Genomic DNA, 14,650 nt, shown 5'->3' with positions numbered 1-14,650 from the left:
TTCATTTCATCGCTATTTTATCTTCGTCATTAACAACCTATTATTATAAATGATACCATGACCAAATAAACAATAACCATAGATCAATTCGTCTTCACACCACTGTTTCAAGGTTCGTATTGGTTTTATTTGAAGATATTATCTTTTTATTATTGTTGGAGCCGCAGTGGTTCAATGAGTAATACACTGATTCGCAAACCAAGAGGTCTCGAGTCCGCTCCCTGTATCTGCCAAGAAACCCCCTTGTCAGTGGAGAAGGGTGGGGAGTCTGGCAATGACATTATCTAGTCCCCTGGATGGGACGATAAATCAAGTTCCCGCGTGTATATTGGCGCAAAAACACCCCCGACGGTTGAATGAAATTCGGAACTGTACGAATAAAGTTTCCATCATGGCGCACGGTATGGCGTATGTCCGTCTTCATTTTCTTTATTATTAAATATAATAACTGCTTGTTGATGTATTTGTTTGTTTTGTATATCAAATTCTAGTAAGAATAAAACTGTGATCGTCTTCTGGATCAGTGAAATCGGAGTAAATTAGTAAATTGTTCGTGTGAATAAACAACATATTTCATCACACAAGAGGGAAAATAATTTTCAACTGTATTATCAGAACTGTTCCTGGTATGCATTGAATGACTTCTTTGTTAATAACCAACACTTTCCTCGTCGTATAATAATCAATCCAAGATGTATAACGACTCATCTTTCCTAGCCCTTAATCGGTTTATTTATAATTCCCTAACAGCCATATGTATAGCCATATACACATAGAATGATTCAAACTAAAAAAAAAAGAAAAATACAGCTGTGAACTTACTTTATTGCATTGTTTCGAATTTCATCAGTCAAATAGCTAGCTTCTTTAGTGAGAAATTTTCTTACATTAGTGTGCCCTTCAAAATTTATCGGCACACTTGGACCATAAGTCGGTCATTGAGTCATTTGGCTTGGATTCATCCGTACATTTGTACGTGAGGAGTAGGATCGCCTGTCCGGTTTCATCTCACAGCTAAAGTCCCATATGCGAGAACGAATTATTGAAACATAATTGAACCATTTGTCAGTCTAAAACTGACCCAGTGGACGTTAAACACTATTTCTCTTTCTGTGTTTATATATAACAATAATATCGTCCTGTGTAAAGTCATTTTAACTGTGGATTAAATTAATGTCAGCCCACTGATTGGCGATCAAGTCCTTGGTCTCCTGTTTGGATAACATTTCTTCTGAGTTAGCAGCTTACTCAGTTCTTGATTTTGTATAGAGAGTCGCAAAGGCTCGGTGAGTAAGACGTTGGCTCGCTAACCTTTAGATGCCGTATTGGGCACGAAAGTTCATCGTAATTTTACGGCGTATAGTCGTTCGGGTGGGACAAAAAAAAAACGTGTACTTATTGGAGTACAGGAAAGTAAAAATCTAAACCACATTTCATTTCGTTGAATTTCTATCGTATGTATGTGTCGGAGTAAATGGAGCGGTTTCATATAATTGACACAAACCAATTATTTATGACCTATCCATCTTGAATCTCCGGTTGTAGGGTCGCCTGTCCAACCTCTTGAGTTTTCTCCGGGTCCTCCGGTTTCCTCCACCTGCTAAAGACCCCTACGCGCAAGCGAATTATTGAAATAAAATTTAACCATATGTTAGTACCGAAATGACCTAGTTTGTGTCGAGTGGACGTTAAACCCCACCTCTCTCTCTCTCTCTCTCTCTCTCTCTCTCTCTCTCTCTCTCCTATTCATCTTTATTAACAATAGATTATAATGTAAATAAATCTTATCATTAACTTTATCTATATAACATAATCAATGAAGTCTGACTACACCACTTCCTTCAAAATAGCAGTCAATGGTTCTTCGGATAATCAGTATAGTCAATCAGTTGCCGCGGTAGCTCAGTAAATAAAACCCTTGTCGCTAACCAGGAGGTTTCGGGCCGCCCCTGGTTTTGGCCGGGAGGAAGTTTCCCCTTGTTAGGGGTGTAGGACAAGAACCTGGGGTCCCGTGTACACAGAGCCCAGTCGGTGCAGAAAAGTAGTACATTAAACTCCATTTCATTTTAGCTTGCGGGCCCTGTAGTTGTCTTAGTTTTTATCCGATTGTGAATAACATTAAAAAAAAATTCATAGATACACCCTGATGATGGTTGAGTTCGAATGTATAAGGCTCAATTTTTGTCGGATTTGTACGAAACATAAAATATATGTTTACATCCCAAATATCTCAGTTCCTGTCGATATTCGCGCATTTCAGACCATAACTTCCTGGATTATGGCCGTCGTTGTACGAAAATTCGGGGTTTTTTTTTTTTAGCAATAACTAACTTCTGTAATATTATATGGTATATCAATATGTGGTATGTAGTATATGTTACGTATTTCATTTGTTTGGTCGTGTTCTGGCAATACAGCCACTCGAGCTATAAAGTCATGTGGTTCCTTGAATAATTAATCAGTCTGATTGGTCGAACTTCTAAATTCATGACCGTTGTATGAATTTTAGCACGCTCTTAACGTTCAATTAATGTTCAAAAAGTATTACCCTTGAGAGAAAAGAATTGGATACTATTAATTGAAGGTGATAAAGATACATTATCCCAGGGCTAAATTTGCCTATTGCAGGTCTTTAATTAGGCCATTAATGTTATATAAATTATTAATATGGCAAGACCATAATCAACTCTCTAGTCCATTGGATGGCTAAGTAGATTAGAACGGTTCGGCCATTTAATGTTTTGATTTAAAATGGAGAAGCGAGGCCAAGTCTCGAATATACCAGTACCGTGGTTACGATAATAAACAATCAATGCACACATCTTATCGAAACTACAAACAGTGATAACTTGGCTCATAATAAAGTAATCTGAATGAAATAAATCTCGCATAATGTATCTTTAACCTTAGTTTAATTAATGTCGAGTTATTTATTTTTTTATTATTATTAACATGTTGTAACCGAATTATAGCCGAGTTTAATAGATATTATATATATGTAGCTTAAAGTAACGATGCGTCATTTTTGAGACCGATATTCCTAGAAGAGATTCATTTTTCACATATTATAGTTTCCTACTGCACTAAACGGTGCAGCGAGACTTTAATAATTTTCATAAAACAAAAATTTATTAATCTATATAATATTCTTTTTAAAATTTGTTCTTGGTCGATTACCAGTCTATTTTAGTTTAAGGATAAACAAATCAGTCACTGGTATTGATTTGTGTAACATATTGTATGAAAATCTGTCAACGATGAAAATAGGTGAGTTATGTTGGTGTCATTTATCACACATTGAACATTAATTTTATTGGCGTCTTATGTTTTATAAACATTGTTTTTTATTGAATATTGGGATTTGAAAAGCCTATATAATTCCCCTCCCTCAAAATATACATCTACAACGGTAATATAAATACAACATTATATACACTATTTACAATATCATACATAAATATAAGTACATTCAATTTCTCTTGCATTCACTTCACTGTGGGTCAGAAACACAGTCATTACTTAGTTTTATTGAATACTAGGATTGGGAAAGAGGAAACCCCTCGTCATCCCAATAGATGTTCAAAAATAAGATAGTAATACAAACACAACATTATATTCACTATTACTTTAGATATGTATCAGTTTCAAACCCACCCCAATTCATTCTCTAGGTCCTTAAAAATAAACTTCTTTAGAAAATAAAATAAACCATTTCATCCATGACTAAAACTTAAAAAAAAATCTCTATTTATTAACTTTGGTATATAGACTATAAAACCGAACTTCGAGTTTCTTTATACGACACGTTTAAAAGTAGACACACCCCGTTGTAACTTAATGCTAAATCCATACAATAAAACACGCAATACAATACAGCAGTCATTATATAGGATGATTATCTTTTCCTTATATTATATATAAAGTGATAACAGGACAATGCACAGAATGCTAACCAATGAAACATCAGCTTTATCTTCAAAATAACAGTCATAGATGTCCTGACATTGTCCCAAAATCTGTGTAAGACGAGACCAATGATTAGTTTTAGAGGGCATTCGCAAGCGAACTGGTGATCAGCAACAGTCTAAATGTACATCATGATATTAATAAGTACATGAACTTAACGTTGATTAGTACATTGTCTTGTTACCGGAATAAAGCATCCTTGACGCTACGATTAAGACAAAAGGAATTGTGTTTAATTACATTTATCTCACTGTTGTTATTCCGCTTGCTTGCGGATTTGAATAATGAACAGTTTGTGCATGGCAGCACGAATCAACGAAAAAAGTCAAAATCATTAAACATGCATTTCAAAGATGATTAATTTTCCAATAAATCTTATGTATTAACTTTTCAGCCCGTGGATTTATAAACATATGTTACCATAAAGATTTTACTTAGTATACCAGCCCTGGATTAACCATAAAGCGAAATAAATCAAGCACCACAGATTAGTTATTCCAGTGCCATTAATCTAGGTTGACTGAAATTATCCAGGAATTTGGAAGCAGAAAAAGAGCTATTTTAATTTCAACAAACACGTAAGTTTGCTTCTATTTCCAAAGATACACGTTTATTATACGCTTCAATACCGTTTTAATCTTTGAATTACATGATAATATTGGGGGTACTATAATCTTGTCGGTACTTAGGATATCTAAAGTTCTAAATCCGATCATGTTCATTGGGAACTTAAGCAACAGATTATGGCCATTTTTGGGTTTAAAACACGGAAATATAACGGATCTTGTTAATTGTAGCTCAATATAAGATGTTAAAAGTTTGACCGATTAATATTGAATGTTCACGGCCTTCGGTAAGAGGATAATGTTTAAATATAGCATAATTGGGAAATACATTTCATTAAAAGAAGGATGAGACCACGCTGATTAATTGAAATGATGGTTACTTCTTCCGTGACCATATTGATACTTTGAGTAATTAGTCAATTAGTCATAAAGCATACTTTGTAATTTTTAAAGTGGTTAGAAGCTTCCAAAGTTGTTCACATGGACAATTCTCGAAGAGTACCATTAAGGCGTAGTAATCTGGGGGACAGTGACCGGTGAGTGGGTCAATAATATTTATTAATTGAGAAGGTGAGCGGGTCAATAATGAGAAATATAAGAAACTGGCGTGTGCAGAAGAGTTACACATAGGCATAGTCTGTTTCTCAATACAAATTTAGATTTACTGAATAAAAATATTGTTTATAAAAAAAACAAATGTAAAAGATGTTTAATTGACACTGATTGATATTGGAAAATATTAGTTAACTGTTCGTGCAATTAAAACACTACAGAGCTATTGCATAGAATCTCAACAACCAACATCACACCAATCAGACAGCTGACAAGTTGACAAGTTATATTATAGACATGTCATTTTACATATGGTTATAAATATGATCACTGGTTTCACAAATAGATAATCGAAATAGTGCGGATAAAAGTATATTCTCAGCATAGGTTATTGTTTTTCTTCTCGGTTTTTTTTTCAGAAACGCCGCACATTGGAAGCTTTTATTTTGAAACAACACTATTGAACGTTACAATGTCCATCCATGTTAGGAACTACAATATCTAATGTATTTAACTGCATTTGAAAAAAGAAAGAATTATCTCGCAGCGACGAAGTACAAGAAATGGATGTTATTAATCTGAAGGTACACGGATTCTAGGAATATTAAGCAACACATGGATTTTAACTGAGCTTAAAAATAGAAAGTTATAAATATGAAGCTCCGGGAAATCTTATGCAAGTTGATTATGAGTGGTATTGTGATAATATATAAATTAGCCTGAATATATCTATATATGTGTATAAACGTATTTACCCGGTATCTGATAGTATTCAATTTCATTAATTTGCCATCGGATTTTATTTAATTTGTTACGTAGGATTTTATGGAGAACCTTATTAACTGGTGTTTACTAAAATTTAACTTTTAACGTCGGATTTTATGGAACACCTCATTAACTGTTGTTTACTAATATTTAACTTTAAACGTCGGATTTTATGGAGAACCTTATTAACGTCTGATTCTTGGAAAACCTTATTAACTGGTGTTTACTAATATTTAACTTTAAACGTCGGATTTTATGGATAACCTTATTAACTGGTGTTTACTAATATTTAACTTTAAACGTCGGATTTTATGGAGAACCTTATTCGATGATGTTTATAGATATACAATTTGAAACGCTGGATATTATGGAGAATCTTAGCTGGTGTTTATAGATATTTATAGATTGTCTTTGATAATTAGCCGCAACAAACAACGGTTGAATTAGTATTGTCACCATTTATAGCTTTAAACAGGGAATTTGTGTAGTGTATTGATGATGAATCTTAACAGAGGATATTAGTTATCTAAGTGGGTATACTTCATTTCACATCCTTCCGATCTTTATAATTAGAATCTTAAAGGTCGATAGTCAATATAATATATCATTTCGAGGATATTCGCAGTAATACAGAACGTCATTTGGAGACCACAGAAATTCTTATGACATTTTAATGTAACCTGGAAATTGCTTGAAGTTTGGGACCGATGTTTAAATTGTATTCAAGAGTTTTGTTGTTTAAAAAAACAAGTTGAATCAGAGAGAATAGGGAAGTAACAGAGCCATGTATTGCAATTACAACTGCTCACATGGAAATACCACAGAACCAATGATGTGGCAAAATTATGTTTTCATCACAATTAACGTTGTGCTGATTATTTTTATCTGTTCAGGAAATGTCCTTACCATCATTGCTGTGTTGAGAACTCCTGTGTTACAAACTGTACCAAATATGTACGTAACGTCTTTGGCTGTGGCTGATTTACTTGCTGGAGCTGTGCTACCGTTACAAATCCTGATCTTTATACCATCGGCAAAACATATCGTCAATGATATTAAGTATTTGTGTTTATTTCGTCACGTGACATTTTTTGTTTCTGTATCTATGTCAGTGGCCAGTATGATGGCAATAGCAGTTGACCGTGCCCTTTATATATCTTACCCATTGCGTTACGAGCAATTACCAACGACACAAAGAACGTGGATGGTTATTGTATGCATGTGGATATTTTCTTTGTTAATTGGCACTATGCCTTTATATTATAATAACTGGGAACCATGTATTGAATGTTCGATATTTCGAGTGTTGAAAATGGAATATCAAGTATACATACAAACTTCATTATTTGTAGGTTCGTGTATTTTAACAGCCTGTTGTTATGGAAGCATTCTAAGAATTGCTCGGCGACAACAGCGACACATTTTAAAGCAAACTGCGTCACAATCTAGTAAACCACAATTGGCAAAGGATCTCAAGCTTGTTAAGCTATTTGTTTTAGTATTTGGAGTTTTTTTTATTTGTTATCTTCCAGCAGTTATTTCCGTAGCAGCCGGCCATCTTGGAGTTTACGTTCCGCAGATGGTCACTAATATTACTGTGCCTATTTTAGTGCTTAATTCAGGAATGAATTTTGTAGTTTACGCCGTCAAAAATAAAGACTTTAGACGAGCGTTTGTTAAGATGATTTGTACCAAGAGAGCTAAACGTAACTTAGTGGGCCCAACTGTGGTAGCGACTGTTTTAAATCGATCAGACTATAATAACAGATAACTTGTATTGTGGTGTGCTACATAAAATGAACTAAGAGAAAATTGTGAAGTCACTGATGGTCAGTTGAATCTCTAAAAGGAATATCCCCAGACCTAAATGGTTGAATTCCGTTCACTATTTATCGTCTGTTACAGACGATACAAACAAACCAGCACCACATATAAGGGCTGTGTAAACTGAATCCAAGACCTAAGATCTTCCATTGTTAATATTTTGTGTTCTTTTTTTTAATTAAATAGATTTATCCGTGAAAAGTTATATATTGTACAAAAATGCAAATGACGTTCAGTGGTATAAATAAAAACAATAATAAATATTTTTGAAATATTGTCACCAATTTGTTGATGGCTACTGGTAAAATATAAAACGTGATTCCGCTGTTTCATTTTCTTGGTGTTTCTGTGTGTTTGAAAAAGAAATATGCCAAACATCGGCATATCATTCACTAACTATAGTGTCAGTGGTTTGTAACGCCATCATTATTGTTCGATTTCCTATTAGACGCTTAACTATAATCAAAGCCATTCTCGGTATCCCCAGTTGCATCATTCCGTTCTAAACCACTAAGTCCTAGCTCCATTCACGGGGGAGACACATAGTGGGCGGAAGGAAGAAACTAGCATTTTATTGAAACTGAGATTATTGTGATTGACGTAAACATTGACGCTAAGAGCAATATGACTTAATGTATTATAGTTTATAGTGACTGTATCTCATATAAGTTATGGTGACTTTATCTAATATAAGGTATAATGACGATTTCTAGTATAAGTAAGAGTGATTTTATCTCATATAAGTTATAGTGACTTTATATAATATCAGTTGTAGTGACTGTATCTGATATAAGTTATAGTGACGTTGATATATATATATATATCAACTGAGCGTAATACATTTCGTGGGCACCCATTTTGCGCGTTATGACATAATGTAGCCGCGTTTGTCACCAGACAATTTACGGTACCATATTTAAAACTCTGGTTAATTCTGATTGATTTTGTTTCGTAGTAATGTACTGGTTGTGGTTGTTGATCGGACTGTTAACCAGTCATAATTTGGGACAGACTTTTGCGCTGAGCATGGTAGTGTTTGTGTGGGATTAGGTCTAATCAAACGAAACACTGCGAGGGGTATGATGTTACAGTGACTTTATGCAATATAAGTTTATAAACCCGCATTTTGGTTGTTAAATAAAATGAATTCGCTGAAGTATTATAGGCCTGCAGCCAAAATTACTAGCTTGGTTCGAAACACAAAATACGGTTACTCTTCACTTAAAATGTCATCAAAGTTATTCGTTATCATCATCACTGTCTCTACATGTATAAACATCAAATTCGGTTTCTTTAACAGTCTTTTTGTTTCATTTTCACATTTACTACACTTACACAGATTAGATATGTACAGGACAACCCCCGATGCGGTTTCCCCCTGTCAGTGAGATGGGAAGGGAATGGAAGGACAACGCCCAGTCGTTCGGATGGGAGAGAAAACAATAGTTTAAACAATATTTGATTAAACAAAAGGTAAGGGTCTACATAGGCGTAGGAGGCCAATTACTTTGTTTCTTTGTCACCCGAACTTTCTGAATGGATGCATCATTATCTAAAACAATTTTTCCATAAAGCTGTGATGGTTGTTTATTTTCAATTAATTACACAATTATAAAATTATATTTCCATGATATATGGTCGTATTCTTTGATGTGTGTGCCCGTAAAACTGACATACATTGCCCAAAAAATGGACGGTTCTCCGAATCTGGGAGGTGTGTGTGGCTGGGACGGGTTGTAGCACCATGGGCCTTTCTGTCAGACGTGGAGAGCGGACACGTACTAAAACCGGTCGCCACATCCTACATACAACCCATGCATCTCTTCTTACTACATATTTCTGTAGCCTGTGATCGTCAAGAATTTGTCCCTGTCTTTACTTCTGCTTCACGTTGTGTGTTTGCTTCTTACTGTTTTCTTAAGACGTTTGTCTTACCAGGAATAACAATGCAACAGTTCGTTTCTACATTTTATATAGCATAGCCGAATACATGTGTACAAGCATGGCACAGATTACAATACTAGCTAAAACCATTTCTCCACCCTAGCCAGCCTAACGGCTGTCTGGGAACTCAGATGGAACCTCTCTGAAATCTAATGGAAGTCTGACTTAAAAGTTTCAAATAGATATCTTATATAGCACTCACGTCCGGACACCTGTTACCACTGTTTGTCGTGTATTTTATACACGAAGAGCAGTCCATTTGTTGATTACACTATTTTGCTTGAATACACTATTTTGCCTATAACGTTTTTTAGGACTTCGAATTCTGTCTTATGGTTTTGATTGTTCGTACTTGTTTTTGTTTATTTATATCACGCATAGCAACGCGTGTTCATGGCCCTGAACTTGTGTAATTTCTGATATGATTGGTTAAGTTAAGCCAAATGATGCAATTAGAATAATTCCGCTCACGTGTAATCTGGTGGTATTTTATTGACACATGTTTTGGCTAAATAACTCTTTTTATGTGTCAACTGTCAATTACAGAGTAAGTTGACTTTAGTACAATTCTACATATATCTGAATTTAATAACTTGCCACCAAAGATATTAATTAATGAAATATAATGCCATCTTTTTTCTCTATTCTTTGTCTATAAATTTAAAACAATGTCGCAACGACAATATTGCTACATGGGAGGGGGCATATTATATGTTCTCCCAAAACAGTATTTCTACTAATATATCTGTAAACCTTTAGTTCAGATTAGATTTTAGGCTAAATTCCTAACAAATACAAATTTTCTCACTAAAATAGATACATGTAAAATATAGCAAAACTGCAGTAGTAGTATTATGTTTAAGAATTTGCCTTCTCTAAGAGCCCCGGGGAAGAACGATCTAAGTCACTTTTTCAATGAACCCTATTTAATGGCGCCATCTGGTAAATTGTATAAGCTTTCTGTGGAACAGTCAATTTCAGGTAAAAACGATTGGAGTCACATCGAACCAAGGCCCTTCTAAAATGGCCTCCCGGGCAAATACGTCTATCGTACGCTTTATTTGACCTTAATTTGACTGAAAAGTTGAAGTCAGTTGCTGTACTGGGAATTAGGATTCGTATTAAACATCATGTTGAAGTTATAATTAAACCCACCCGTAGTTCTGTTCGCGTCAAGCATTCTCGTCCAAAAGTCGGTAGTGCCTTTTATGCGAAAAGACAAAAAATGTGACTTAGATCGTTCTTCCCATGGATTCTTCATATGATATATATTTGAACTGTTATGATAAATTATTCTCATTCACGGCCTCGTATTATATAGATTGATTTTACATTGTTTTACGACACTGATGGTAATACGATACCCTGTCAATAAAAAATAGACAAAAACCTGCATTATTTTTATTACTCAATAAAATTGTCAGATATTTTTTTTCTTGCTGTTATACTTTATTCGTTGGATCCCAACGTTTAAAAATTGATTAGAAGACTTTGTTATTGTGTTTAATTATGTCTAAGTGTATTGAGAATGAAAAAATGCATTTTAGCAATTTATGTATAGGTCATTGTTATGCCGTATACAATCAATAACTTAAAGGGCAACATCAGCAGTCAAATATTTTATATGTGTATATATATTTATGCGATATAAATAATTACATGAATTCCAAATATATTTTCAGTATAGATATCTTTGCTATAGTTGATCCATAATAACATGTATTTAGTTATTGTTACAGCTGTGCACAGTCGATTTTCGTCCTGCTGATAATCCCTCTTAAGACCACGAGTTGTTATATGAGAATGTGAAAACCGACTATCAGGGGCATGGGCGTCACACATTGGGGGCGGGGGGGGGGGGGGGTCATCTGAATATACTTGGACCCCCCCCCCCAATTTAGATAGTAGGCCCTAACTCCTATTTATTTACAACAATTATTAGGATTAGTTAAGATTCTGTCTGTATAAAAACTGTACAGATCCCAATATGCATACGGCATACGGAACTAATTTCATCCTATCTGGAATTTCGAAAACAACGAGTAGTCTTAGGGGCATGTCATTCAACTGTTACTGATGTGAATGTGGGATCCAATATTGGTCCATTACTTTTCTTGATTTTTATAAACGATCTCCCACTTCATGTCAGTAAATGCCATACTGATATTTTTGCTGACGACAGTACCCTTCACTTCTCTAGCAACAATCTAGCTAATATAGAGATTGCCCTTCAAGAGGATTTACTAAATGTATTTAATTGGTGTAATGATAATGGTATGGTAATGAATGCTAAAAAGACCAAAGCCATGCTAATCGTTTCAAAACACCAAACAAACACAAACTGCTTATCACTACAAATTAATGGAGAATCATTAGAAAATGTATCTGAAGCAGTGTTACTTGGACTTACTGTTGACCAATATTTAGATTGGAATCTCCAAATTAACAAAATTTCCAAGATCATATCCTCCAAAATCTACCTCCAGACAATTAAAACCTTATTTACCACACCATCTTAGAATTTTATTTTTCAACGGCTATATTTTACCATACTTAGATTACTGTTCCACAGTTTGGGGTAATGCCAATAAAGGTAAACTAGAGGTCCTGTATAAACTTCAAAAGCGTGTTGCAAGGAGCATTTTGGATGAAAAACCTGATTCACATTCGGCACCTTTGTTTGAGTCTCTAAATTGGCTTACAATCAAACCAACGCATTCAACATAACCAAGGAATGCTCACCTTCAAAATTCTAAGAGACAAATTACCATCATATTTATATAACACATTCTGTGAAAATTCTAAATTGACCGAAACTACCATGACATTGAGATCAGAAAGTCAACTTAAATTAGCAATTCCAAAAAGTAAGAAAAAGGCAATGACAAGAACATTCCAATATACCGCCTCTGTATTCTGGAATTCACTACCTCAAACTGTGAAACACGCGTCTTCAAGTTTTATCTTCAGAAAGGAGTTAGTAAAACACGTTAAATCTTTGAAACCTTGTTAATTACTGTTGTCCTCTGAAGATATGTTTATTTGCCCTGTTTTTCTTTCTTTAGTGTTTGTTTGTTTCATATTACTTTATTATAAGCTTATATAATATGATATATATACACTTTGTAAATATTATTACTGTGTAGTTGCTAGTTTTATAGAGTAGTAGGGACATGTTGAAAATTAGAACTCATGTACTAAATATGTTCCCTCAGAAAATAAAGTCAGATATTATTATCATTATTATAATTTTTTAAATTACTTCATTCTGCGCGAGGTTATGTTCGTTTGAAGAATAGTGTTGTCTCGATTGTCATTGTTACCGTTGTTACAGTAATAAACAAAGTCTAGATTATTTAATTTTAATTAAATCATTAACTGACGACCACCCGAAGTTCTAGAGTGTTGATTATTGGCGTGGCATGTGAATAAATGTCTAATTGATGATTTATATCACATTTAAGACAAAACGAGAGATCTACATGAACCCTAACTCACCCTAATAAAACTAGGAAATATCACGAAACAAATTTTCATCATCCTAGGCCAGTGCTTATGTGGAGACTTAAACCTCTCCACCAAATTCTTAAACCTAACCCATTCACCGTAAAAATAGATAATCGAAACTTTGTTTATTACCGTAATAACGGTAGCAATGCCAACCGAGACTACACTGTTCTGCAAACGACGATAATTCAGCTCATAATGAGGTAAGTTTACTGAACTTGTCAACGTATTCCCTTTTCATTATCTACTTTTTAACTATTATAGCCAGAACTGTTAGCTCTTTATCTAAATAAGGCATCTTTAAGCTTGAATTTCACATAGTGCGGTAATGTCACATGTATAATGTACAGTTTGTGTGAATACTTCAAGGTAGTAAGTGATGTAAATCTATATCAAATCAATACTTATTTAAAAACCTATGTCAAGATGCCCCTACTCGTCATTGTATATTTAATATATTGATCTGGTTCTTAACAGCAAAACGATTATCAAAACCAATTTACACGTTTATTTACTCGCATATATTATGGCCAAGCCAATTAAATTTTCAGTTATTCTGGTCAGGATAAATAAATAGCCAATTGAATGACATAAAGGTGTTTAGTTTAAATATTTTCAAAACTTTAAATGTTTTCAAATCTTTAAATTATTTTCAAAACTTAAAATGTTTTCAAAAACTAAAATCTATTGAACAGTGCAACCATTTCTCTTACTTAAAAAAAATAAGATAACATTTAACAGAGGTTCCCAAGAATAGACAATCTAACTGGTGTGGCCTAATACGTTTTCTATGTTAGAACTATAGATAAGACATAATCCTTCGAGGGTTTTGATAAGACTCTTTTGACATGAATCGAGAAATCAAATGGTAAGATTGTCATAAACAAATAGCTCACAAGAAACTCGATGTTCAAGCTTTTCAATGAGTTATAATGTCATGGGGATAATTAATTATACCTAACCTTCTAACTCAATATTTTCCTTAATATTCGAAATTAAAAACATAAATGAGAATTCAATATTGGTCCATTTCAATTAATATTGATGCTATTATCTTTGCGTGAAAATATTGGATCCTGATATTCAATATTTAACACACAATGAATTAACATTTCAAAATCAGTACGCAAGTCGTGTACTTTATGGTTTTGGGCGTAATTTGTAATGAACAAAGAAAACACATCTTACAATACAATGCTGAAGTAATCCGTAATGGCTGATTCACAAAACGACGAAATACTAATAATAAAGACATATAAACGACTGCCGTTTTCACCGAAAATAATTAAATGTATTAGCAATTACAGCCATATTTAATTAATAGGCCTATGCGATTTTATACCCATTTTCGTCTATTTTAAGTTTCAAAAATATCAAACCATACACCCTTTCACTACAGCACGAACGTTGTGGAGATATGGGCAATATCATCATTCATTTAGAACTGAATTCGGAAACCATGGTCACGGAGGTCATTCCTCTTTAAATACTACTTATCACATTTCTAGGAGAGATTGTTAGCATCA

The 14,650-nt window shown here is 34.0% G+C and overlaps 1 protein-coding gene across 1 annotated transcript; it reads left to right on the top strand.

Moving 5' to 3' along the window:
* The first annotated feature begins 4,233 nt into the window (after positions 1-4,233).
* On the top strand, positions 4,234-7,912 carry LOC126811138 (adenosine receptor A3). The gene is made up of 2 exons (XM_050536623.1): positions 4,234-4,544; positions 5,504-7,912. The coding sequence occupies exon 2, from the start codon at positions 6,634-6,636 to the stop codon at positions 7,618-7,620; it is 987 nt and encodes a 328-aa protein (XP_050392580.1). The 5' UTR covers positions 4,234-4,544; positions 5,504-6,633; the 3' UTR covers positions 7,621-7,912.
* Positions 7,913-14,650: the final 6,738 nt, after the last annotated feature.

This window comes from Patella vulgata, chromosome 2 (genome assembly GCF_932274485.2).
Source record: "Patella vulgata chromosome 2, xgPatVulg1.2, whole genome shotgun sequence".
NCBI lineage: Eukaryota > Metazoa > Mollusca > Gastropoda > Patellidae > Patella > Patella vulgata.
Note: the sequence above shows the minus strand (reverse complement) of the source record. Positions and strands in the feature narration are given on the sequence as shown.

Excerpts from the sequence above, each read along its gene's own strand:
- LOC126811138 (XM_050536623.1), top strand. The coding sequence starts at position 6,634 with ATGTATTGCAATTACAACTGCTCACATGGAAATACCACAGAACCAATG.